Source organism: Apostichopus japonicus, chromosome 16, assembly GCF_037975245.1.
Source record: "Apostichopus japonicus isolate 1M-3 chromosome 16, ASM3797524v1, whole genome shotgun sequence".
NCBI lineage: Eukaryota > Metazoa > Echinodermata > Holothuroidea > Aspidochirotida > Stichopodidae > Apostichopus > Apostichopus japonicus.
The window spans coordinates 13,056,111-13,080,696 of NC_092576.1; the positions used below are offsets into that span (position 1 = coordinate 13,056,111).

General features: G+C 38.2%; 2 protein-coding genes across 2 annotated transcripts in view; both read left to right on the forward strand.

Moving 5' to 3' along the window:
• The window catches only part of LOC139982046 (adhesion G-protein coupled receptor G2-like), a 10,330-nt gene extending 3 nt beyond the window's left edge, over positions 1-10,327 (forward strand). The window contains exons 1-7 of the mRNA XM_071994547.1: positions 1-340; positions 1,056-1,255; positions 2,106-2,264; positions 3,581-3,684; positions 4,156-4,421; positions 6,082-6,172; positions 7,495-10,327. The exon at positions 1-340 is cut by the window's left edge and continues 3 nt beyond it. Of these exons, the coding sequence (XP_071850648.1) occupies positions 4-340; positions 1,056-1,255; positions 2,106-2,264; positions 3,581-3,684; positions 4,156-4,421; positions 6,082-6,172; positions 7,495-7,981 (1,644 nt within the window). The 5' untranslated portion in view covers positions 1-3 and the 3' untranslated portion in view covers positions 7,982-10,327. The remainder of the gene's footprint in view (positions 341-1,055; positions 1,256-2,105; positions 2,265-3,580; positions 3,685-4,155; positions 4,422-6,081; positions 6,173-7,494) is intronic.
• Positions 10,328-12,484: 2,157 nt separating this feature from the next.
• LOC139982800 (oxidoreductase HTATIP2-like) lies at positions 12,485-24,340 on the forward strand. The gene is made up of 6 exons (XM_071995894.1): positions 12,485-12,627; positions 16,919-17,184; positions 18,962-19,069; positions 19,619-19,756; positions 20,569-20,630; positions 23,819-24,340. Exons 2-6 carry the CDS (start codon positions 16,933-16,935, stop codon positions 24,027-24,029), a joined length of 771 nt encoding a protein of 256 aa, XP_071851995.1. The 5' UTR covers positions 12,485-12,627; positions 16,919-16,932; the 3' UTR covers positions 24,030-24,340.
• The last annotated feature ends 246 nt before the right edge of the window (positions 24,341-24,586 follow it).

Consider the following 24,586-nt stretch of genomic DNA (forward strand, 5'->3'; position numbering starts at 1 on the left):
GGAATGGACAGCGACAACAACGACGCTGCCGACGACAGATCCTTGAACGGCATTCTAACGTCGCTTGAAGACCAGGCTCGAACTCAGATTTCAAGCGGACAAAGCTACACAGGGGTGGAAGAGAACGTGGCCCTGTTCAACGTTGTACTGAACGGGACGGGGGAGAGGGTCTCTCTCAGCTTCGGTAACTTTAAGCTAGAACTTAGCGACCCCGATGAGAGTGTCCTGGGCGAGCTCGACCAATCAATGTTGAGGACCACTGGTGACCGGATAGACACACCTCAGAATGCTGTTCTTACGTCGATTTCCCTACCGAAAAATATCCAGACTTTAACAAACGGTAACTTGCATCATCAAAGTTTAATTTTATTCTTCAATTAACATTCTGTCATCCTTTTTACTATAGGAAAAGTATCGTATAATGTAACTACTATATTGTATTCTAGAACGTAGGCCTATATACCTTCCTTCTCTTTCGAAAACCTTAATTTTATAATAATAATAATAATAATAATAATAATAATAATAATAATAATAATAATAATAATAATAATAATAATAATAATAATAATAATAATAATAATAACAATAATAATCAGTAGCAGTTATATTTACTACGTTTAAGCGACCAGAAATATGGGGGAAACCCGCAGTGCTTATGGATTACAACTTACACGTCGGGTGGCTTCCAATTCAACATTTTAACTCAAATTTTGAATCTTTCCATATTTAGAAAGTTATTTCCGATGGGAAATCCGTCGATTGCTTATGGATGAAAAAAAACCCAACCCTACTATGACCCGACCGGGTATCGAACCCGGAGCCTCCCGATTGCTGAGCTTCATTGCTTCAAATGCCCCGCCTTTATCCCCCCCCCCCTCCTCCCCTCCGGAGCACCGGTTGATGTGATAAATCTCTCACGAGATTTAATATAATTAAACAGCTTGAAATGACTTCACTTTTTTTATATGTTTTTTTTTTTTTTAATATTTTCGAGCATTTGATATGTAACTGGCTAAAAATTGTTTGATTATATTTCAATTTTTATTTTTAAGGAGGGTCCTTGATGGTGAGTTTCTTTCTCTACCGTGACGCATCTCTCTTCCAAAGTACTGGTCAAACAGTGGGTCTACTCGGGCCTTCCGTGAGGCAAGTGGTAGGGAGTCAAGTTATCGCTACCATCATTCACAACGTGAGCGCATCTAGTACTTTCAACCAAAGCGATCAACTCGTGACGACCTTTACACCTATTATGGTAAGCCCCACACTGCACCCCCCTCCCCTCCGCCCAGTCCCCGTTTTGTTTCAGTTTTGACGTTTTCGCTGCTCGAAGGTTATATCCCCACTCACCCCCACCCCACTTTCCGATGCTTTCCCTTGGCCCAGCTGATTATTGGTGTACCTACATGTTCATGGCCATCAGGGGTGGACAAGGGGAGAGACCCCCCCCCACCCCTCCACTTCCACCCTCTTTCATTTTTGTTTTCACTGTGACACTAAAAAATTGGTTGCAACCTGTATAATATCCCTCAAAACAAGGTCCAGCATGGGAAATTGGAGAGTGGACATTCGTTTCTCTTTACATATATTTTCTTAATATGCACAAATTATTTCGGAATAGGCCTATACCAATACGCGTCTCCCATGCATGGCCCCTTCTTGTCGAAAGAAATTCTGCATTCACCACTGTTAAAGGCATTGAAGACTCGCCCCAAACGGCGTGCGGCCATCTGAAAAAAAAAGTTAACATTCCGTTGCTTGCAAGTGACGTTTTGTTCGTGTCGCTACAAAATGCAGACAGTACAGTAATGAAACGTGATACCTTGTTATCTTGACCTGGACCTGAGATGTCCATCACTGTATCGTTTGTACACTGTGCTGTGGGTATTGATCGCAGCTGTATGTACTGACTGTACTTACCGATGGTAGCAAGCTGTGTGTGTATATATTTTCTTCTGGGATCGATGGTGGTGTCTAACACTTCTGTTACACCTCATTCGAAACGAGGTCAGATTACCGGCATTAGACGTTTCTTTTTGCGCGAGTCTTCACACCCTTTAAGGTCTTTTTGATTTTTTTTCCCCCTAAACTTATATCCTCATCAGGTGGCGAACGAAAACGAGCAACTTCTACAGGACAGAATTTGTGTATTTTGGGACACAGACACACTACGATGGTCGACCGAAGGGTGCACATTAAACATATCTAGCTCATCGAGGGTGGTATGCCAATGTACACACGCTACAAGCTTCGCTATATTAGTTGTGAGTGCATATACTTTTGTAAATTGCAACTTATACCATAATACATTTCTAGTATTGAATTGCTGCAGTCTGTGTTAGCATCAGACTATATCATGATGATTTGACATTTGAACAAACTCTGTAGATTTTTATTTCTTTCGTTTTTTTAACTCTGAATTTCTGTTTCTTGATTTATAGTATCATAATCCAAGTATTATTCAAATAGTTATGCATCAGAATAATGTGATCCATTCATCCGTCCGTCCGTGAGTCCGTCCGTTAAGTCTTGTAGTACGACATCTTATACCATAATTTATTTCTAGTTTCGAAATGATGAGAATTTGAAATGTTAACAAAATCCGTCCGTCAGTCCAACCATCCATCCATCCATCCATCCAGGTGCGTAGCGAAGGGTGTTTTGTTGGGGGGGGGGTGTGGAGAATTTGATTTGCCGACGGATCTGGCAGTGGTGACTGAAATGGGGGAGGGGTCTAAGGGGAGGGGTCCCCTCCCCCTTTGGAAAATTGTTAGTTTTGAAACGTCCTTAGATGCAATCTGGTGTATATTTTAAGTCAAATTTGATTTGCCGACGAATCTGGAAGTGGTGACTGAAATGGGGGAGGGGTCTTAGGGGAAGGGGTGTCCCCCTCCCCTTTGGAAAATTTTTAGTTTTGAAACGTCCTTAGATGCAATCTGGTGTATATTTTAAGTCAAATTTGATTTGCCGACGGATCTGGAAGTGGTGACTGAAATGGGGGAGGGGTCAAAGGGAAGGGGTGTCCCCCTCCCCTTTGGAAATTTTTAGTTTTGAAACGTCCTTAGATGCAATCTGGTGTATATTTTAAGTCAAATTTGATTTGCCGACGGATCTGGAAGTGGTGACTGAAATGGTGGAGGGGTCTAAGGGTAGGGGGTCTACCCCTCCCCTTTGGAAAGTTTTTAGTTTTGAAACGTCCTTAGATGCAATCTGGTGCATATTTTAAGTCAAATTTGGCACGGAAGAAGCTCCCGTTCTCCTTTTTCTATTCAGCTTTCCTTCTTGCTTCCCCTTCCGCTCTCTTCACCTTTTCTCCTTTTGCCGACAGACCCAAAATTTGCCGACAGCGACCAAATTATTGGGAGGGGGGGGGTTGTGACACCCCCCGCTCGCTACGCCCCTGCATCCATCCACCAACGACAACTGTATTAGATATAGCAGGCCACTGCTTAGCTTACAAAATCATAAAACAAAACGCCAGTTTATTTGACGTAGTTTTTTTTTACATATATTTGTTTCTACTCATTTTGACAATTCCTCTCCCCCCCCCCCCCCCATTTCCCCCTCTCTTCTTTTCTAGAATGTTGAAGAACAGAACCCGGTTTTTACTTGGATCAGTCAGATTGGTGTCACAATATCAGCATTTGCCCTTTTGGTCACCATCTTTAGTATCCTTTCCGTCAGGTAATTATGTCCTATATATCTGAGTAGATATAGATTTAAAACGATGAATCTTAGGCAGAATATTAATGTTGATACTTCTTACTTTAAGAAAAAAAGAGGGGGAAAAAATATATAAATATGCTGGTATAATTTTTCTAATTTTATTCAAGATTTCCATTATTCAGTTTGAATATATGCCGAATCTTTGGAAGGCTTCTTTGAGGCTGTACATATTGACGATATATATATATATATATATATATATATATATATATATATATATATATATATATATATATATATATATATATATATATATATATATATATATATATATATATATATATATATATATATATATATTTTTTTTTATTTATTTTTTTATTATTATTATTTTATTATTATTATTTTATTATTATTATTATTATTACTATTATTATTATCATAATTATTATGAATTATTAGTTGTATTATTCTCTTTTCATCGTACAGAAAGCTGCGTGAAAAAACTCCTTGGAAGGTTCACGTTAGCTTGATGCTTGCTCTGTTGGGCCTTTACCTCGTGTTTCTGTTCGGTGCTGATCAGACCGCTTATCGTAATGTCTGCATAGTCATTGCCGCAGTCATGCATTACTTTCTATTGGCCTCTTTCATGTGGATGTTTTTTGAGGGCGTGCTTCTCTACAAGAGCATCGTGAATACGAGAGTTAACAACACACTCCCTAAATTCGTATGGTACAGTTCCGTGGCAGCGTGGGGTAAGTATAATATACAGGCTAATTATATTTGACAAAAATAAATAAATAAACTTAAAGGCATTGAAGACTCGCCCCCAAACCGCTTGCGGCCATCTGAAAAAGTTAACTTTCTGTTGCTTGCAAGTGACGTTTTGTTCGTGTCGTTTCAAAATGCAGACAGTAATGAAACGTGATACCTTGTTATCTTTAGCTGGACCTGAGATGTCCATTGCTGTATCGTTTGTGCTGTGCTGTGGGTATTGACCGCAGCTGTATGTACTGACTGTACACTAGTGTCTAATTACCGACGGTAGTAAGCTGTGTGTATATTTTCTGGGATCGATGGTGGTGTCTAACACTTCTGTTACAGCTCATTCGAAACTAGGTCAGAATACCGGCATTAGACGTTTCTTTTTGCGCGAGTCTTCACACCCTTTAAACAGTTACATTTCGGTGAAAAGACGAAGTAGGAATTACATGCTTTAAAAAGGAGGAATCAAACATAGACTCTTGCAATGTTCAGTTGAAGACATCATTTCAATATCTCGTTCCTCGCTCGAGATTTATGGTTGTTTAGTTTGCAACCTATTTAAGGGGCTATCCCTCAGTTATAATTCCAGAAGTGGATGACACTATGACGTCATTTTGACAAATATTCTTTAAAATCTCTGTGCATTTTCTTTTAGAAATCGTCTCCTTGATTATCCTTGAAATGCATTTGCTTAGCTATCAATGTACTGTGTATTTAAATTTCATGAGAAAAGCAACTAACAAATTTGAAAAGTGACGTAATCTTTTACTCCCGTGAATAATGAATTCAAATGCATTAACAAAAATGTAGCAATTATGCAATTATCTTCTTCAATCACCGGTATATACCTTTAAGCAAATAGGCTCCACTGAAGTTCCCTGAGTTTAGAATTTGATTCCCAATTGTCACCTTACATACATATTAAAACATATAATGAATTATACATTTGCTGGCATAACTAGCTTTGCATCTTGCTACCTGGATCGACAATTCTATTATTGGAATAACAAAATAATAAACGATATTATCTGCGTTTGGTTATAGTCGTCAAATGTCGTTACGCATGCGCACCGGCCACCATAATGATAACAGCATTATCATCTCTTGTCATCGTAAACATGTTTTCAATATAACCTCACATTTATTAGAACCCATACGGTGTATGATATTGCTATATACCCATAGGCGTAGGAGCCCAATTTGATTTTTTTTTTTTTTGGGGGGGGGGGAGCTGTAACGATTTGCCCGAAAAATATAATAAACATTTTTCGTGCGCTCCGCGCGTTCAACATGTTAATAAGCATATCATATAGGCATGCATCGGTTATTACATTGCAGGACAATAACATACAATCATTGGCCGTGTTATTACCCTTCCATATTGGTTAGAATTATTGGGGAAGTCGTTACAATAATAATGGTAATAATAATATCAGTTAAACTATTGAAAAACACATTGCAATTTTTTTTTCTTTCAGTAGGTGCCCCAAAAAATTCTCAGAATATTGCCCGAATTTTCACAAAAATGTTTGGTTGGCGGGGGAAGGGGAGGGGGCCGCAGCCCCCGCCTCCTACGCCTATGTATATACCATGAGAGATTAGATGGCATATTTGACGTTTAACCATTTTTGCTATTGCTTCTATGTATAGGGTTACCTGTCCTTCCCGCTATCGCCCCAACTGTCTTGCACTACGCCGATGACCAGTATAAGTTACAGGAATTTTACGAACTTGAAATATAGTAAGTATAAGCACAGTCATCATCGATTAAACTTTTAGCTGTATGATAACTGTGTGATTGAATAAACGGTAGTGATATACGGAAAAACAAAAATAACAACAATTATATGCATATGCAAAATTATGCAAAACTATAAATCGTTTATGCAAAATGGAAAATATTCTAGTATTATTTTTTTAGTGCAATAAATTGTCGTTATCATGCGGCAGTATAATAGTATATCCATTCAATGGTATCTACTATAGTGTCCGCTTGTAATTTAAGCCTGTACTGCGCGAGAACACCTTAGGAGGGGTGGGGAAGGTGGTAGAGGGGGTGGGAGGGCTAAAACAATCATCGGTGTTCAATAGAGGGTCCTAGGTGGGAGGGGCGTTCCATACCCTTTGAGAATCTGGTAAAATGGAAGGTATATTAATGCAAAATGATGCTATATTTTGTAATTTCTGGTTGTCTGCATATACAAATTGTGAAATGATTGTTGTCAAATTATGTCTGGAAGTAGGGGTAAGAGGTTTATGAGCCACTCCTGATTTTTCGAGGAGGGCCGGGGGGGGGGGGGGGTGCGGAGAAGTATACTTACAGTTGCTATTTCTGCCACATTTTAATATAATGATGATGATGATGATGATGATGATGATGATGATGATGATGATGATGATGATGATGATGATGATGATGATGATGATGATGATGATGATGATGATGATGATGATGATGATGATGATGATGATGATGATGATGATGATGATGATGATGATGATGATGATGATGATGATGATGATGATGATGATGATGATGATGATGATGATGATGATGATGATGATGATGATGATGATGATGATGATGATGATGATGATGATGATGATGATGATGATGATGATGATCATGATCATGATCATGATGATCATGATGATCATGATGATCATGATGATGATGATGATCATGATGATCATGATGATCATGATGATCATGATCATGATCATGATGATGATCATGATCATCATGATCATGATCATCATGATGATGATGATGATAATGATGATGATCATCATAATAATATGTCACAGACAGTTCCAGTAACAAAACTAAGGAGCAAAATCCAAATATGAAAAATGTGGGAACTTGACCATAAAAAAAAACAAAAAAACAATGAACGTACAAAATGAAGATACTTTATTTTGATATTTTTGTCTGGTTTAATCGTTCTTGATATGATTTTTGATTGGCTTTAATGAGGTGAGACAACAATATAGCATATATCATAATATTTCTTCAATAACATTATTTTTGTTTCCACTTTAATCTTTCTTTCATGTTAACAGCTGTTTCCTCAAACCTGATACTCTGATGATGTTTGTCGGTTTAATCGGGGTCATGGCCGGCATCTTGGCATTCAATTTTCTCATCTTTATCATGATCGTTGCTCGCCTAAAACGCCGCAGATCTGACAGAACCGGCCAAGGTTTCGGCAGGAAGTTAGTCACGTTCGTCGCCATCATATGCCTATTTGGACTGACGTGGTTCATCGGTTTCTTTGCGATAAGAGATGCGACCTTCGCGGTGAGTGTAGCATTTGCTGCCCTAAACGCGTTCCAAGGCTTTTTCATCTTCTTGCTTTTCGCCTTACGAGAGAAGGCTATTCTCCAGCTATGGGCCGCGCCCTGTATCGGACTCAAGAAAATACAATCGTCAAAGTCTGCGTCGGCGTCTTCAAGGAGAAATGGTACCAAGAAATCGGACGGAACGGCTTCGGGAGCTGCTCATTCAAATCCATCGTTCTCGAACGGCGGTCCAACGACCGATGGCTGAGATGACGTCAGAGGGTCACGGCTGTATAGGAATATGCTTACGTTTTCCTATAGATATACCAAGTAATATCAGATATAGTTGTTTAAAATTAATCAGTATACCCCCCCTCCCAACCTCCCTCCCTCACATGGAATTTTTTTATAATGCTGAACCATCTTAAACTTTTTTTATTGTGCTGGTTCTGTCTCTCAAAATTCTTCCCAGATATCGACGAGTGCTAGTGCTGTCAGATGTTGACATTTTAGTAACCTCAGTGAGGCAAAGTATATTTTTTGCGGGGGGGGGGGAGGGGAGGGGGAGGGGGAAACATAATGTATTTTAAAATGTGCGCATCAGTGCCCATTTCTTACTTTATTGCACATGTAGGGGAATGATGGGGATGAATTTTTTTTTTTATAAATAACAGGTATGTGAACTCATCATATGGAAAGCGATTTTTTTTTTTCAAAATTGAAAAAGATCCCCAAGAAATTGGGTTACTTTAGTCCAGACTGGAGTATTACAGCCAGTGGCGCCAAGAGTGCAAGGTAAAATCGTGGGGAAAGCTAAATGAACCAGACCCCATTATTTGGAATCTTCACAAATTCATGATACATTCATGGACATATGAAGTGCATGGAAAGCTTACAACTGGTGCGCAGAAAGCTTACAAAATCAGCGGGCGACGGTGGAACCCATTTTGCACTTGTGCGTGTGAGTAGGGGGTGTGGGGTGGCTGTAGAAAGGGGGTGACCTCTGTAAAGAATAAAGCCCCCCAAAAAACTTTACTAGGCCTGTTCACAATTTCATGATTACACCGGTCAATATTAGTTCTTATAAGATTACCGTAGCTTTCGTTTCTTTTTTATGCAAATTTTTATGCAAATTATTTTCGACTTGGGATTGTCCTCCCTGCACCCCCTCCCCGGCTCCACCATCCCTGTCATTAAAATGAACTGTTTATTCATAGACATCGTACATACTTACTTATTGGTAGCCTACAAGTATATCACGAACGTCTAACTATATAATCACTTTAGTACCTGAATTAGCGTCACGTAAATAATTGCATCTGATATATGTTAGTATATCTTCAAGCGACGAAGCTTACTGCAGTAATATATCGTCAGTTTATATACAGTTTATGAAAAATTTGTTTTGGTTAGAGATACTATATATATAATTTTTCTTTTCACTAGTCTTGTAAATATATCTTAAATATGATATTAATAACTGGTTGTCTTCTCGGATCAGTGTTTAGGCGTGGCCGGTTTCTTGAACGATGTTGCTATGCTCGTTCGAACTTCCATGACCTAATTGTTTATTTTGTTCGTAATTCTACTCACTGCTTTTTATCATAAATTCAACCAAAATTGACTTTATCATTCACATAATATATTCAACACCTTTCAAGGAAATATACGTATTTTAACTAATATATATATAAATATATCATAATAAAATCATTGGGGTTATGGTTATCATTCATGTTAAGCCATTTTGTATTACATGTAATAGATAGTTGCCTTTTCGTTCTAATACAGTCTATGATGTCTATATACGTGTTGTGATTTGCACTGGCGGATCCGAGGGGAGGGGGGCCAAGGAGGCCATGCCCCCCCCCCCAAAGGTGAGCCAAAAAGTGTTTCCGAACATCCGCTAAATCATATGATTGGAAATTTAAAAAAACGAGAGGAATAGCAGTGGTAGACTAGTCTAAACCTTTTCGTTTTCTGGTTTAAAATTAAATGCAGAGCTCCCAACTGACCCGCAATTCGCGGGAATTAGACCCGCATTCTAACACCCAAACCCGCTGACCCGCACAAGCGTGCGAAAAAAACGCATTGTAATTGTCAAGTATACATAAAAAAATTGCATCAAATTTTGACTTAGCAACCATCATTTCTTTAGCATTTAGCATAATAGAGTATAAAACCTCCTTTACAGCATCATTTGAACCTCAAATTAGCCTATATTTCTTTTCATTGGGGCGAGCAGCGAACATTTTCATGCCACGGGAAAGAATGAATTATCACCTACTATTCAATTTATTGATGTTACACACAAAAAAATGCATATTTCTCAGAAAATTTTGGGTGACAAAAGCCTTTCTAAGTGCCACCATTTTACATGTAGGCATCACCATGATTCCCAAAAAATTCAAAAGGGGAGGGGGACACCCCCTCCCCTTATACCCCTCCCCCAGGACGGCGATTCGTGGCATGGACCAGCATTTGCCTTCTCAAGAGTTGGGAGCTATGTAAATGTATGAGCATGAGGATTTACAGTTTAACACCATTTTGCAGTTACAGGCTGGTTGTAAGAAATTTATAACCTATGAGAAATAAAATTTCTTGAGAAAGATGATCCCAACTTTGTTTTATAAATATTTTAGAAAATTACACCTGGGAAACATTTTTCTTAGAAGTAAATTAACATCACCATTGTACACTTTTGTCGCACCAAATTGCATCTGAGGGCATTCAGCAATAGAAAATTTTCAAAAGGGGAGGGGGCAACCCCTCCCCTTAGACCCCTCCCCCATATCACTCTAATGCCACTTTCGCAAGTCAAAAAACCCCTTTTTCATTTCCAAATGAAAAAAAAATCTCATTTGGAGCACAAAATTGCATCTAAGGCCTGGTGAAAATACAAAATTAAGTTTACAAAATGGAGTGGGTGTTGGAGTGTGCTATATTGCACCAAATTGCATCTGAGGCTACCTGGAAATGCAAAAAATTCCAAAGGGGAGGGGGACACCCCCTCCCCTTAGACCCCTCCCCCAGGCCGGCCATCAGTCTTCAGCCCCACCACTCAAAAGTACCTTCCTACGCCACTGTATAAAAGCGAATCAGTATAGTTTAGTATATTTTCTGAAGTATTATCCACATAAATATTAATTTCGTTGTTGCTAAAGTTAATATTTTTATTGCTTTATAGGCCTAATTCTTTTAGGTCTTTCTGATAAGATCCGATACACATTATCTAAGAACACTCCCCCAAGGGACTCGTGAGTCCTGGTATACACATATGACGTAACATCGCCATGCTCACATAGTCACAGTCTCGATGCAGTTAGGGAACTGGGTGTGAGAGTCGTAGATAATTTTATGTAAATAAAGTATATTCTTGTTATTTACTATTAAAATCGACCGCAGGCTCTACAATAAGCCGGGATAGCTTCTTAACACCATTAGGCTCTTTGTGGAAACACTATGTGGAAATATGTTCATGTCTACAGTGTAGTTAATCAAACAGCGTTCACACAAAGACGTTCACACACACAAAAAAAAAAACATAATATGTATCCTGGCCCACATCTATGATGTCTCATTTCTAGAAGTACATTAATTGGACTATATGTGTGAACTCAAGTTCATTATATATATGTCCCTCCTTACAAAACACTCTTTTCGCCTTTATAGGGTATATCATAGTTCCTCCTGAACCCCTATCGCTTGTCATAATCCACCCTCCTCCCCTCCCCACCCACACGTGTGGGCAATTTCTTTGGAAGAGTTTCAATATCGAGGAAAACCTCAAATACACTAAATATACTAGTAAATGAGGATAATTAGTATAAAAGAAATATATGAGAAAACAAACAGAGGTGCCCGATGAAGGGATGGAGGGGGTGAGGTTCAGAATGGTTATGATGGTACCATAGGTTACTGAATAGGGCTAGTCTCCCCTTAGCTAGGTCATCCCTGAAGAAGACTTGGACATGATAAAGAAGTTATGAATTTCAATAGCCCCCCCCCCCAAAAAAAAAAAAAAACGTAATTTCGAAAGAAGATAAAAAGTTCCTAATTGTTTGTATTTTGACTTTTTTTTAGTAACAGCAATTGTGGAGGATGGGAAGCATAGAAAAGACATATAAATTGAAGTTCTGAGGAGATGCGACAACTCGTCAATATGACAAGAAGTTGAAAATTTTACGTTTACACGACATATTCTGAATCGTCAAAATGTCGAAAATAAAATAAAAAACTGACGTTTTGTCGAGCTGCATCAACTCGTCATGATGATGTAAAATAAATTGACATTTTGACGACATCGTACCAATTTGTCAAAAATCCGAAAATTGACGTTTTGGGGAGATGCATCATCAGATTTGGCCACTTTGTTGAGTTGGTATGATGTAGTGAAAACGTCATTTTTCAGATTTTTGCCTTTTTGACAAATTAATGCATTTCATTAAAACGTCATTTATCATGTGCTTTCTATACTTCCGTACTATCATGACTAAGCACTTCTGGTACGTACCATGGGACGTGACATGAGCCAGGGTTGACCTGACGTCCAGAATTTCTCTTAGTCATGTACCACTCCACATACCACTCCAATTGTCCAGATACGAGGAAATTAAGTGTAAATCTCACAGTAACAGGTCATCGTCAATAGCTACATCACAATCTCAATTGAATCGAAGTAAGGATCCTTAACATATTGGAAATCTATTGTATAATCAAAGTGTCTCTGGCTTTAAGTTCACATAAGATATACGCATAGAACAACACGACACGGTTAACCCTAACTAGAATGTTGACATAGTGTGTTGCATGCATACTGTACGGCAGCACAGTTTCTTGTAAACGTTACCTTACGCACGTCAAAGCTTATCATATTCTTTACATGAATTCCATACCGCTACAGCTGCACACCAGGTAAGAAAACTATCACACGTACCAGGTGACCATTAATTTGAGATAAATGTGAACCTGCCAGCTTTGTGGGTGATGACATACGCGTAGCCGAAATAGAATGGGCTAACTTTGAACTTATAAGTTATAGGCTACTGTTCAAAACCTAGCCTATGGTACAGTAACACATCATACTACACTTAGTATCACAGACCTTCAATCATGTTCACAATGTCTCTCTGACAAGGCCTAATAGCATAACTTTATCAAAACTACTGTTGGTCTCTGACTAGGCTACTGATATTTTACTAAGACCTACTGTAAGCTTCTACCTACCTGTTCGCCTACTAACAGTAACAGTTAGGTCAAGTTCAAACTGACGTTAGATGAAGCTGATCGAAGGAACCCTGACTTACCATGTATTTATTGTATATTCAATTAAGCAATAATCTCTCTTCTAAAATCCTGTGACATGAAAATAGTTGCCCGTCGATAAAACCCTTAGGCAGAGGGAAAATAAATTCGAGGAGAAACCAACATCCTACCACTTTCTGACAGGATTTGCGTGTGTGTAAAAGTAAGTTGGCCTGACGTTTGGATCCCAGCAGGGTCTTCTTTAAAAGCTAAAATTTTTTTTTTAACCTTTGAAGAAGATCCTGCTAGGATCGAAACGTCAGGCCAAGTTACTTTTACACAGGTTACTTTTCTCCTACACAGGCTCTCTAGTGGATATAAGCAGTTTGCTAAGAGTTTTATTTTATTAGGATTTGCGTGTACTACATTTACAGTATGCCTATACCTTACCAGTACGGAATACTGCAGACGATGCTAAATCTATAAATACAGGCCACGAGGCAGTCCTTTTCCCGAGCATGATTGTGGGAGAAATCTGCAGGGGCTTATGGTTTACATAATCGTGTCGGGTGGCCCCCAATTCAACGTTTGAACTCAAATTTGGAATCTGAAACTACTACTTGAATATCATGTTTGTGTTACAGAGGTGACACCGTGGCTGTTTAGTGTAGCATATTCATTACTCAACTCACTACATGTGTAGGTGTGGTCTAGCTCTCATAATGAGAATCGTTTTGGAAGAAAAATGTGCCGTCAAAATGTTTCCCTTTTGTACCCCCTTTCCTTTAGTTGGGCGATTCCGTGGAAACAGGGACATGACCCCAAATTTTCAAAATCATTTCTGCAGCCATTTTTGGCCTCTAATATACTATAAACACATTTAGGGTCTGGGTTATGTACTTTTTTTTCCAACTGTACCATGTTCTTCTACCAAAAAATGTGAATATCTGACTAATGTTGATTTTTGAGGGAATATTTGAGGAAATAGTATGGATACTTCAAAGTCTCAGATTTCCATATTTGAAAGCACCCTAAAGAAATTTGTTATATATGTATTGGTAGTGCCATTAGTGATATATTAAAATATTAATCACAATTCCCCCAAACATTTTTGGTTTGTAGGCATATATGGCTGTAACGACACAGAGCTGATTTGAGAGCGTAATGCGAGTTACCGAGAGACCAAGTTTTTAACTTTTTTTTTTCACTGTATCAGTTAATTTCCTGCCATTTCATATTATGCTTCTAGTCAAAGTAAGGAGTATAAAAATAGTTGAAAGAATTAGAAATGTTCCTAGTTTATAGATATAAATAGCCATTGAAAACTGTAATGCGAGTTACCAGTAATGCGAGTTACCGCTGTAATGCGAGTTACCATACAGTATTCCAATCTCACTTGCAGTACTACTGATCAACAAAACAATACAGTGCACTATATACTTATATAAGGTGTGCACAGTAGGTACTTCCTGTACCCAGAATGCACTGCAACCTCCATTACATCACATGTGACCCTTAAGACAGTTTCAACAGACATTGATGGTTTTTAACCTGACCTTTGTGGAATCACGGACCTTCCAAGTTGCATTCAACTGTGATTTCATCAAATGAGTAAAGTTATCATATTCTTTCTCCATTTTAACATTAGCATTTTCATGGGATATTAATTGCTTAGTACAATATTTAGGACAAATTGTGAGAGCTTAGGCTATATTAGTCTGTAGCCTATCACATACAGTACAGTAATCTAGTATGTTCAAGGATGGGCAAATATTGTAAATCATGAATGTGCCTAACATCTTGATGGAAATTAGTCTTGATATGAAAACTGATGCTGCCAAGGGTGTGGGCACCTCATAATTAATGGGTTGGGCAGAGGGGATGGGGTGGATGGGGAGTTTGCAACTTTGCATAGGGGAGGATTGGGGCCGCTGGGGGGAGGGGGAGGGGCAGGATTGCAGAGGCTTGGTCAGTTGGAATAGATTGATGTGGTTTACCAATTCAAATGTGTGTTCCCCAAATATCATGATGTGCAAACCCCTTTCCCCAATATGAGTGTCTTATCACTACAATGGGAAAATCAACCTTTACTCCAAAGCATTTCAAATCCCCAAATTACACAAAATAATGCAGGCCACCGGAATTCACGGGAATGATCGATAACTGGAAATGGCCGAACTCCAGGGATAACAAAACTTTCTATCGACAAAGCCAGATGATAAAGAAGTTGGGAATGCCTTTGATTGCTAATAGTCGTGGCCAATTCAAGCTTGCATCAAAATTCTAATTTGATACAAAACACCATCCATTCAAGGTTATCTAGAATGGCCTACCATCATGCCCTCATACCGCATGATGAAACATCTATTGTGTTATTGTTGATAATGTTATTATACTGATAGAATTAGGAACAAGGATTGTTTTATTAGTTTCATGCTTTTCCTAAGAACCCCAAATACAAATTTTCTAAGGACCAATCACTAATTAACATGCCAAAGAAACTTTTCTTGTAATTCACTATAAGCTGTGAACCTGTATAACTTTCAGTAGATGTTTTGAGACATTAAAATGGAAGAGGAGAGCTACCAGTTTGCTTGGATAAGCTTGATTGGAAATTTGGATTGATAATTCAAGAGTGTACATTGCAATCTTGTTAGTCAACAATTTTGGATTAGCGTGATTGGAAATATGGATTGATAATTCAATAGTGTATATATTGCAATCTTGTTAGTCAACAATTCTTCAGTTGATTTTTTGGTTCAATCAGCTTTGATTATTATTGATATAATTGTCAGGATGTTTTGCAAATTGTTGTTAAAATGTTGTTAACAGTTTTGGAAAGAGTTTTACAGTTTCTAAGAGTTTCCAAGTGTTTCAATAATGGCTTTGGAGCATATCTGTTTCAAAGAATTTGATAAATAAAGAGCAAAATCGATGACTGGAAAAAATGTAATGCGAGTTACCGTAATGCGAGTTACCAGACTTTTTCCCCCTCCATACCACATCTGAAGTTGTTTCATATTTTCTGCTGCTGATATATAAACATCAGTAGGGTAGATATCTTGTACATGTATGCAATTGAAGAAATCATTCTTTGTTTGAGCACGGTGCCATTTTGTACCGGTGTCAATTTTTCAGGTGTCCTTTTTCCGTAATGCGAGTTACCGATATTTGGAAGCGCACCATACATTAAGGCAAACAGAATTATAATTCTTGATAATTTCATACTGTAGCTATGAATGTTGGGTATAACACCACAGAAAATTGAAGAGTTACACAAACCCATATTCAAGCCACAGCACTTGGATTATAAAAAAACAGCAAAAAGTGTAATGCGAGTTACCATGGAATCGCCCAGTTTCAACAGCTTTCGCCAACATTTCAGTCATCAAATGGTATATTTCATCCATGAACGACACAGGTGGTACATTGAAAAATAAAGAAAATTTAACGTAACATCAATCAAACATTACCTTCTGTTTCTTTCCCTTTTTGCGGGTCAGACGTAATCGCTTTAAGACGTACGTATGTACAATGTGGTTAACGGTCAATTTTGTAGCGACCTTTATGTGCACTTCAAGGGACACAAACACCTAACCCCATCATCTTTAAAATAGTTTCTTTGACAGAGATGTGAACACACCCTGTCTAAAGTCTATCACCTAAAAAATCACAAATATTTTTTTGTAAATATATGTATTTGTATGTAGTTTAGATCTTCCTGCAAGCAGGAACTCGCGAAGAAGCCTCATTGGCTTATCAAAGCAGCAAGCTGACCGAAGTCAGTCTCTTATATTCATATTTAACGTCCATGATTATGAATTGTCAATTGTCAACAACTCAGGTAACTGGACGACATTCATTAATCTGGGAGTGACTCGAACCGGGGACCTTATGATTGAAAGGCACCGGCATTAACCATTGAGCTGACACTCCTATGACACCCCTATATTATCAACAGGTATTCTGAAAGTAATGGCATCTGAAGAAATCCCCAAAGAGGATTTAGCCAATCAGACAGAGGCTCCTACCCCACCTGATACATCCAGCGGTACTACCACCGAACAATCTCCCAAGATGTCTGCTTTCATCGTGGGCTACACGGGAGAGGTCGGCAAAGAACTTGTGAGACAGCTGGCAAAGACCAACACATTCGGGAAGGTCCTGCTGATAGGACGGAGAAAAGTGGAGTACAAAGATGAAGACATCGCCAACAACCCTGCTATCGTAAGCCCTTCCCTTGTTGAAACGCTAGTACACACACACACTCGTCAAAAAGATTTTCGTTCACATCTCCTAGGTCTGATTTTGTGCTGAGGTGTGAGGCAGCTCTACTCTGCAAAAATTAAAATTAATTAATTAAAAATGTATTCCTAGTTTTCTTTAAAAAGGAGAGGCAAAACTCAACTGTGATTACTACCTTATTACATGTTACTGTAGGTAAGGCTTATATGTTAAAGAACTCTCTGAATAGATTTAAAGAAATGTCCTTTTATGTTTTTGGGCAGATTAGTCAAAGTTTTGAAACCGTTTTTTTTGTCAGAGTAGAGACTATTTTATGAATCTGTGATATCATAGTTTGATCAACTCATATTAAAAAAAAAAAAAAAAAAAAAAAAAAAAATATATATAAAAATCATATTTTTGACTCAAGTTAGAAAGGACATCACTGTTGTATAAAGATGAGATTTTAACCTTGAGGCAAGATGATGTTAAAAGCATTAACAATGAAAGCTGCAGAAGCACTGTAGCTCTCAGTGATGTCATATAATAGACTGAGCATCAGGTATACAATACAAACTACAGAATACAAACAGCAAATACATATACAGCAGCAAAGAAATATAGAAGGACACAAATTTATACAGCTGGTTTCATCATGTAAAATATTGGATGCAAGTACAGCAGGATATAACAGGATGCAAGTAAGGCAGGAAATACAGAATGTACAAACAGCAAATACAGCAGCAAACAAATATAGAAGGATACAAACACAGCAGGATTCATAATACAAAATACAGGATGCAAGTATGCACAGCAGGTATATCATACATAGTACAGAATACAAACAGCAAAATAAAAATACAGCAGCAAACAAATATAGAAGGATACAAATACAGCAGGATTCATAATACAAAATACAGGATGCAAGTATGCACAGCAGGTATATCATACATAGTACAGAATACAAACAGCAAAATAAAAATACAGCAGCAAACAAATATAGAAGGATACAAATACAGCAGGATTCATAATACAAAATACAGGATGCAAGTATGCACAGCAGGTATATCATACATAGTACAGAATACAAACAGCAAAATAAAAATACAGCAGCAAACAAATATAGAAGGATACAAATACAGCAGGCTTCATCATGTAAAATACAGGATGCAAATACAGCTGGATATAATGTACAAAATACAGGATTCAAGTAAGGCAGGGAAATATACAAAATACTGTACAGGCTGCAAGTACAGCAGGAAATATACAAAAGACAGGATGCAAGTACTGTACAAGGGGAAATGATGTACAAAATACATAATTTCAAGTACAGCAGGAAATATACAGAATACAGGATGCAAGTACAGCAGGAAATATACAAAATACAGGATGCAAGTACAGCAGGATATGATGTACAAAATACATAATTTCAAGTACAGCAGGAAATATACAAAATACAGGATTCAAGTACAGCAGGATTCCTCATTCAAAATACAGGATGCAAGTACAGCAGGATATAATGTACAAAATACAGGATTCAAGTAAGGCAGGGAAATAAACAAAATACAGGATGCAAGTACAGCAGGATATAATGTACAAAGTAGTACAACAATATACTGGTCAGTTTTTATTATCCATGTACAGTAGCATTAGCAAGATTTAGCACAAAACATATTCCTACATGACATGCTGTGCTAGTGTTCCTTTGCATTTGTTACAGTGACATAATGCACATGATTGGTTTAAATATAAATGCTTTGTTTAATTCGCTCTTTAACAGAAGCAGGTGTTAGTTAACTTTGATGAATTGGAGAAGAGCAAAGACTCGTTCGAAGGGGTAGACGTCGGCTTCTGTTGTCTTGGTACGACCAAAGGTCGTGCGGGGAAGGTGAGACCAGTATTAAGGTTACAACCAAAGATTTCTCGACAATTTCAGTTAAATACATAAAAAATAAAAAATGAAGATTTTCTCACTGTCGCAATATTACTCGGTAGAGAAAGAAAGGTACCTGGTTGTCAAAATGTTCAGCACCCTTTTCTTCGGGTGCAAAAATTATCATTTCACCTCACTCTGATATAGACTGAATGTTTTGTTAATAAATTTGACGACAAAAGATATGGCAAATTACATATATAACAGAATAAATAGAAGGATGAGAAAAATTTGACCTTGTTTTGTTAAAAAACCCAGAATTAATTGTTGTTATAAAGAATCAGGTGGTCGTTCATAGCTTAGCAATGGGGGTCAAAACTGGGTTATGGAATTTGCCCCAAAAGGTGGGGTGGGGGGGGGGTGGGGCTGCAGGAGCTGGAACTTGGTCCCGGAGTACGTCGCAAGAGTTCCCGGCTTCTCCTTTGATAGCGACTCATGTATGGGGTTGTATGTGTGTAAATGTATGTTAAAAACCTTGAATATGTGAATTTTATTTGAACACAGGAAGGGCAATGGAAGGTCGACCACGACTATGCGGTGAAGTCTGCCGAGCTTGCGAAGGAGGGCGGGTGTAAGCAGTTCCACTTGGTGTCATCAATGGGTGCAAATAGTAAAAGTATGGTGTTCTACAATAAACTGAAGGTGAGGCGATGCTTTTGGACTTTTAATGTTCAGGTAGCATTTATTAATGTATTCGTCGTATCTGAATGGTGAGTGATGGAGTGGGAATTGGGGGTTGGGGGAAGAGGGAGGTGGTAGCAATCGCATGTGGGGGGGGGGGGATGGGGGGCTGATAGGATCCCTGCCAGCCAGAACCTTTCTTTTGTTTTGTGTCTACTTTCTACTTGCTCATGTTCATGTACATGTGTCAAATGGCGACTTAATAGCCGACATCACTTCTAGGCACGAGTGACGGGATTGTAAAGATTTTGATGGCAAATACGGTAGGTACGAAAGGCACTCCCTGTATTTTGTATGAGGTCGCAAAAACACACATGTATCAACCCTCTCATGGATAGGCGATTTAAGCAAACAAGTTAGTTAATATTCTGATGGAAAATCCTAAGTTTGTATTGAAGACCCAGTTAATCCTGCTGTGGTAGCGTTCGGCCCTTCTGGTTTGTACAGTTAACGTAAGACCTACCAGGCTTCCACTACTTCTTCATATGTGCCAATTGGGGCCATTGCAGGGACCGTCCCTCTTCACAGCCTTTTTCACCCCTCTTACGAGAAACAACGTCTGTTATATCTTGGAGGACGCTATTGGAATCGCATAATTAGTTTAAGGGGACTCATTAGCTAGTATGCCATTCCACCACTGCGAGATCTCATTTTTATCACCACTATTCTTCAAGAAATTTCTTAATCCTTCTCGATATCACTCGTTTACCACCGTCCTTGCATTTCTTATTCCTACTATGGTCTTCTTCTTCCTCCGTGATCATCATGTTTAGGGCCAAACTGAAGATGACGTGAAGGCCGTAGGCATAGCGAGAACCAGTATCTACAGGCCTGGGTGAGTGCCATACACTATATTTTAAAACCTAACTCCAAGACGAAAGAAAACTGCAATTCCACTCCCTTTAGTTAGAATCTGAAGTTTAAACTTAAAGCAACATTCGAAAAAAACCAAAAACCCAAAACAAACAAAAGATCAACGACAATAGAGAGCCTGCATGGTTCATAACAGATAACTGAAGCACAGACAGCATTTTTAGACAGCACATGTTTAAATGAGTTAAATCCCCCTCCCCCCACCCCCTCCCCTCTGAAGTTGACAGGCTAAATACATCCCATATAATTAATGCCGATTCATAGAAACCCCCTCCCCCTAAAAATTAAAACCACCCCGCAAGTTACTGTTAACCTTCAAGTTCTATGTACAGTCCGTGAGTATGAAATCTGTGGCTTGTAGGGTTAACAGCCTCCTTTTCAACCCTTTTCCCAACCTATCTACCTCAGTACTATTGGAAGCTTTATCAATTCTGCAAGCTTCATTTATGTCCACGGGGCATGTCAGTGACGTGGAAGTTTCTCGCTTGGACAAGGCACAGTGTCTCGGACAAAGTTTGGATAAAACTTGGTTACAGGATTTTATAATATATATTGTCTAAATGCTTCTGACCTTTATAAACTTGGCTGTAGACTGGAGAAGTGTATAACCTGTGATCATTGAAACTCTCTATTCAATGTATTCTGAGCAGTGGTGTAGTATACCGTCTCAGGGTTCCCGGTGTCAAGAGTTAGATCCGATGCCCATGCTTCATCTAAACTGTAATGAGAGCATTTACTAAACTGTAGTGAGAGAATTAAACTAAACTGTGGTCAGAGCATTAAACTAAACTGTAGTGACAGCATTACACTAAACTTAAGTGAGAGCATTAAACTAAACTGTGGTGAGAGCATTAAAGTAAACTGTAGTGAGAGCATTAAAGTAAACTGTAGTGAGAGCATTAAACTAAACTGTAGTGAGAGCATTAAACTAAACTGTGGTGAGACCATTAAACTAAACTGTAGTGAGAGCATTAAACTAAACTGTAGTGAGAGCATTAAACTAAACTGAAGGGAGACCATTAAACTAAACTGTAGTGAGAGCATTAAACTAAACTGTAGTGAAAGCATTAAAGTAAACTGTCGTGAGAGCATTAAACTAAACTGTAGTGAGAGCATTACACTAAACTGTAGTGAGAGCATTAAACTAAACTGTAGAGAGAGCATTAAAATAAACTTTAGTGAGAGCAAAGCTAAACTGTAGTGAGAGCATTAAACAAAACTGTAGTGAGAGCATTAAAGTAAACTGTCGTGAGAGCATTAAACTAAACTGTAGTGAGAGCATTAAACTAAAATGTAGTGAAAGCATTAAAGTAAACTGTAGTGAGAACATTAAACTAAACTGTAGTGAGAGCATTAAACTAAACTGTAGTGAGAGCAGTAAACTAAACTGTAGAGAGAGCATTAAAATAAACTGTAGTGAGAGCATAAAGCTAAACTGTAGTGAGAGCATTAAAATAAACTGTAGTGAGAGCATTAAACTAAACTGAAGTGAGACCATTAAACTAAACTGTAGTGAGAGCATTAAACTAAACTGTAGTGAGAGCATTAAACTAAACTGAAGTGAGACCATTAAACTAAACTGTGGTGAGACCATTAAACTAAACTGTAGTGAGAGCATTAAACTAAACTGTAGTGAGAGCATTAAACTAAACTGAAGTGAGACCATTAAACTAAACTGTGGTGAGACCATTAAACTAAACTGTAGTGAGAGCATAAAGCTAAACTGTAGTGAGAGCATTAAACTGTAGTGAGAGCATTAAACTACGTAAACTGTAGTGAGAGCATTAAACTAAACTGTAGTGAGAGCATTAAACTAAACTGTAGAGAGAGCATTAAAATAAACTTTAGTGAGAGCAAAGCTAAACTGTAGTGAGAGCATTAAACAAAACTGTAGTGAGAGCATTAAAGTAAACTGTCGTGAGAGCATTAAACTAAACTGTAGTGAGAGCATTAAACTAAAATGTAGTGAAAGCATTAAAGTAAACTGTAGTGAGAACATTAAACTAAACTGTAGTGAGAGCATTAAAATAAACTGTAGTGAGAGCATTAAACTAAACTGAAGTGAGACCATTAAACTAAACTGTAGTGAGAGCATTAAACTAAACTGTAGTGAGAGCATTAAACTAAACTGAAGTGAGACCATTAAACTAAACTGTGGTGAGACCATTAAACTAAACTGTAGTGAGAGCATTAAACTAAACTGTAGTGAGAGCATTAAACTAAACTGAAGTGAGACCATTAAACTAAACTGTGGTGAGACCATTAAACTAAACTGTAGTGAGAGCATAAAGCTAAACTGTAGTGAGAGCATTAAACTGTAGTGAGAGCATTAAACTACGTAAACTGTAGTGAGAGCATTAAACTAAACTGTAGTGAGAGCATTAAACTAAACTGTAGTGAGAGCATTAAACTAAACTGTGGTGAGACCATAAAACTAAACTGTAGTGAGAGCATTAAACTAAACTGTAATGAGAGCATTAAACTAAACTGTAGTGAAACCATTAAACTAAACTGTGGTGAGAGCATTAAACTAAACTGTAGTCAGAGCATTAAACTAAACTGTAGTGAGAGCATTAAACTAAACTGTAGTGAGAGCATTAAACTAAACTGTAGTGAGAGCATTAAACTAAACTGTAGTGAGAGCATTAAACTAAACTGTGGTGAGAGCATTAAACTAAACTGTAGTGAAACCATTAAACTAAACTGTGGTGAGAGCATTAAACTAAACTGTAGTCAGAGTATTAAACTAAACTGTAGTGAGAGCATTAAACTTAACTGTAATGAGAGCATTAAACTAAACTGTAGTGAGACCATTAAACTAAACTGTAGTGAAAGCATTAAACTAAACTGCAGTGAGACCATTAAACTAAACTGTAGTCAGAGCCTTAAACTAAACTGTAGTGAGAGCATTAATCCCCCCAACCCCCCCCCCCCCCCCAAAAAAAAGAGCCATAAATGTATATATATTAAACCACAAGACTTCTGTTGGGCTATCCTACTGGACTGAAAGTTGAAATCCATTGGCTCAAAATGTCAAAACAAACCATTGGGGTGGGGGGAGGGGGTGGAGCCTAGTTCAATGGACGGCCTAGACAAGTCCTGTATAATTTATCACTCCCATATAATTGATCTAACCGTTACGATCTGCAGAGGCTTGATGTGTGATCGGGAAGATTTCCGCTTAGTAGAGTGGATCGGTCGGAAGACGCTGACACCCATGGATTATTTCTTCCCCGGGGTCATCACCAATGCGACCTCCATCGTGGCCAAAGCGATGATCAACAACGTGACCAAGACCACAGACTCGCCGTCGGAAACCTTCGAGCCCAAAGGAATCCACAAGCTGGGGACCGAGCAGTAAAGACGATCTGCGGTATTCTCTCTTTTTTTTTAACACATCGGGCAACTCTTCGCATCTGGGGCATGAGGTGTAATGGGTCAGAAAACATATATATATCCTCTGACAAGAAATCCAGAGGATTCATATGCAAATATTTTTAAGTGGTTATTTAAATACATGTATTTTCAAGTGCAGTTGATATTTATAACTCAGGTCAAATGATCTTTCACATAATTTCTATCAACAAAATGATAAAATAGTTATGACGAACAGTATTTTGTCTAACATCCAAAGAGTTAACTTTGCAGTAATACGTGTGTGCATTTTTTTGGGGAGGGGGAGGGGCGGGGGAGGGGGAGGGGGAGGGGAAGTATATACTAACATAAAATTTCTTCGTCATTTATTTATGTAGGTGTATTAACATGTATTATTGTAACATGCAATTTCTGAGAGGAGCTTTTAATAATTGTGTTTATGGTATATTTACAATGTTTAATGTTTTGGCAAATGTGAGTTTTTTAATTACCGGAAAAGAAATAGGCTTGCACCGTGGTTCAAAAATTGCTGCATGATGCGTA